Here is a 2,480-nt window from a genome sequence, read left to right on the forward strand (position 1 = left end):
TTTTTTTTCCCTGCAGTTTTGTTACAGGGGCATGTACACTCACTAGGGGTAGAAAGAGAAAAGTGATAAAGTCCTCTTTAGGGGGAATGGTCACATTGCAATCCCTTCCGCTGCATTCTTCCAGGATTTGAGGCACATACCTGGAGTACTTTTTATGCTGCTGCACCTGGGATATGAACCATGAAGTCAGCCATGTGGGATCCAGTACCTTAACCACCATGCCACCAGCTGGCCCTCACTTCCTTTTAAGAATGTAAAGGTCTGCTCACAGCAGAGCTGGAAAGGATAAGATGACGGCCTGCCTATTCACATATCTTCCTAAGTTAGATGCTGCTTCCCTGATTCACAGCTTAATATGGCTGGGTTTTTTCTTGGTAGCAGCCATAGCAAAACATCCATAAACATAATTTTTATTTTTTAAAGATTTATTTAATTTTATTATTTTACTTTTTATTTGATCAGAGACAGACACAGATAGAGAGAGAGAGAGGGAAACTGAGAAAGCAAGCCACCAGGTTGGGTACTTGAACCAGTAGGCCATGTGGGAGTCCAGCACCTTTACCACTATGCCACCTGCTGGCCTCGCATAAACATAATTCTATCTCACTATCTGTCAGCTAATTCCTCTGGGACTTACTTAAAAGTTTTACATTTTATCATGTTTCTTATCGAACAGTAACTGGGAACTGCTCTCAAAACAGCAGACTTGGCTTCTTTTTTGAAGGCATGGTACCAATCAGATGATGCTAAATCAAAGTATGACAGGATATTATGTAATGAACCACTGAAGTAAGACAAGGAGGACTGGCAAAAGCTGAACTGCAGAGGAGAGATCTAATACCACTCCAGAGCATAAGTCAAAAACTACAGCTCAGTTAGTACTTAAAACCGTGGTTTTATGACCGGCCAATTATAGCAACATGTATGCCTTAGGGATAAATAAGTGCTTCCTTATTTCCTAATGTTCATATTGCACTGATATTAATACTTGTTCATTCTGGGGCCAGCATTCTGGTGTAATGGCTATGTCACTGGACTCCCATGTAGTAGACCACGGTTCTAGTCCCAAACCCGGTGGCTTAAACTCACACCGGGCTCGTGTGTGTGTGTGTGTGTGTGTGTGTGTGTGTGCCCAAGATCCGGAGGGGAGAATGGAGAAGAAGGGCCGGCGGCGTGGCCATCCCCTGGGAGGGTGATTTCTTGCTTTCTGTCTCTCTGTCTCTCTCTGTCTTTCTGGTGAGTGCATGTACCGTACAGCAAAAACAAAACAAAACAAAACAACTCTCCAAAACAAAAAACAAAAAAAACACACTTATCCATTTTAACTCTTTAGGAGAATGAATTTATGCTGCATGTACTCAATCTCAGAATAAACAGAATAATATCTATATACCTTCAATATTTTAAATATTTGTGTTACAGGTTTTTCTTTTGATTTAAAATGATTTCAAAAGTTCTAACTGCTGGAACATAATTGACTCAGATGTTTTCTAAAAGTAGTTTTATTTTATTGCTTCCCAATGATGAAGACATGTCCGATGTAGAAAGTAAAAGCTAAAACCCTAAGTTATTTCACACGCAGCATGCATGCTAGTTGATTACCTGTTTCATCAGTAAGGAAAAGAGCGGGGTCCCATTAGGCAGGAGTAGTCAGCTGCAGTGTGACGTGCCCTGCAGCAGGCGGGAGCGTTTCTCGAGTTCTCCGCTGGGCCTTTCCCCAGCAGCACGGCTCCACACAAACACTGCATTTGGATAATCACAGGCTGGCCTGATGCATGGAGCGGGCGGTATTTACCCACGGAGCCAGACAGTCAGTGCTTTTTACTTTATTAAACATTAAAGCACAAATGGCTGCTCCCGGTGGAGGAGTGACTAAAGGCTACCAGGGGAGGAGAGAGGGGCACTCGGGAAGGGATGGCAGACAGAAGATCATCTTCACAGAAAGGGCTCGATATTGATTTCCAGAGAGGAACAAGGCATGGTCAGCTCAAATTTGGTGATGACGTCAGGATGAAGGACTCCGAGCTTCCCAACGCTCTGACCCCTGGCAAAGATCTCAGCACAGCGCCCGGGGAAGAAAGCAGGGCCTGAAAAACAGAAAGTGAGAGAAAAATCAATGCTGCTTCTGGCAAACATGTTAATAGCCATTTAACGCTAAAAGCAAACTAGGATGCTTTAAAAATAGCCAGTCTTCTCCAAACCGCTGGCTCTGGAGAGCGTGCTTCCTCACACTTTCTAGTATGAAGACGTGTTTGCTATTACACCAGGAAACTGACAAGGAACACACTGGGGCCAATCTGAAAACAAGGACCTGTATTTTTGATCACAGGGATTTAAGCAAGAGAGGTGAAGCAGGAGGCTGGCTGGGCACAGTCAGACGTCTTAGGGAACTCTGCCCCCACTTGGAACTGGCCTTAACAAGGACAAAGGAAAAAAAAAAAAAAAAAAAAAAAAGAAAACTGATCAAATGTTTTTTATTG

The 2,480-nt window shown here is 43.3% G+C and overlaps 1 protein-coding gene across 1 annotated transcript in view; it reads right to left on the reverse strand.

Moving 5' to 3' along the window:
• Positions 1–1,810: 1,810 nt before the first annotated feature.
• The window catches only part of FARSB (phenylalanyl-tRNA synthetase subunit beta), a gene marked incomplete at its 5' end in the record, with an annotated part of 90,527 nt that continues 89,857 nt past the window's right edge, over positions 1,811–2,480 (reverse strand). Inside the window, 1 exon segment of the mRNA XM_014584972.1 lies at positions 1,811–2,087. Within this exon segment, the coding sequence (XP_014440458.1) occupies positions 1,936–2,087 (152 nt within the window).

The sequence above is a fragment of the Tupaia chinensis genome, unplaced genomic scaffold (assembly GCF_000334495.1).
Source record: "Tupaia chinensis unplaced genomic scaffold, TupChi_1.0 Scaffold148296_1, whole genome shotgun sequence".
Classification (NCBI taxonomy): domain Eukaryota; kingdom Metazoa; phylum Chordata; class Mammalia; order Scandentia; family Tupaiidae; genus Tupaia; species Tupaia belangeri.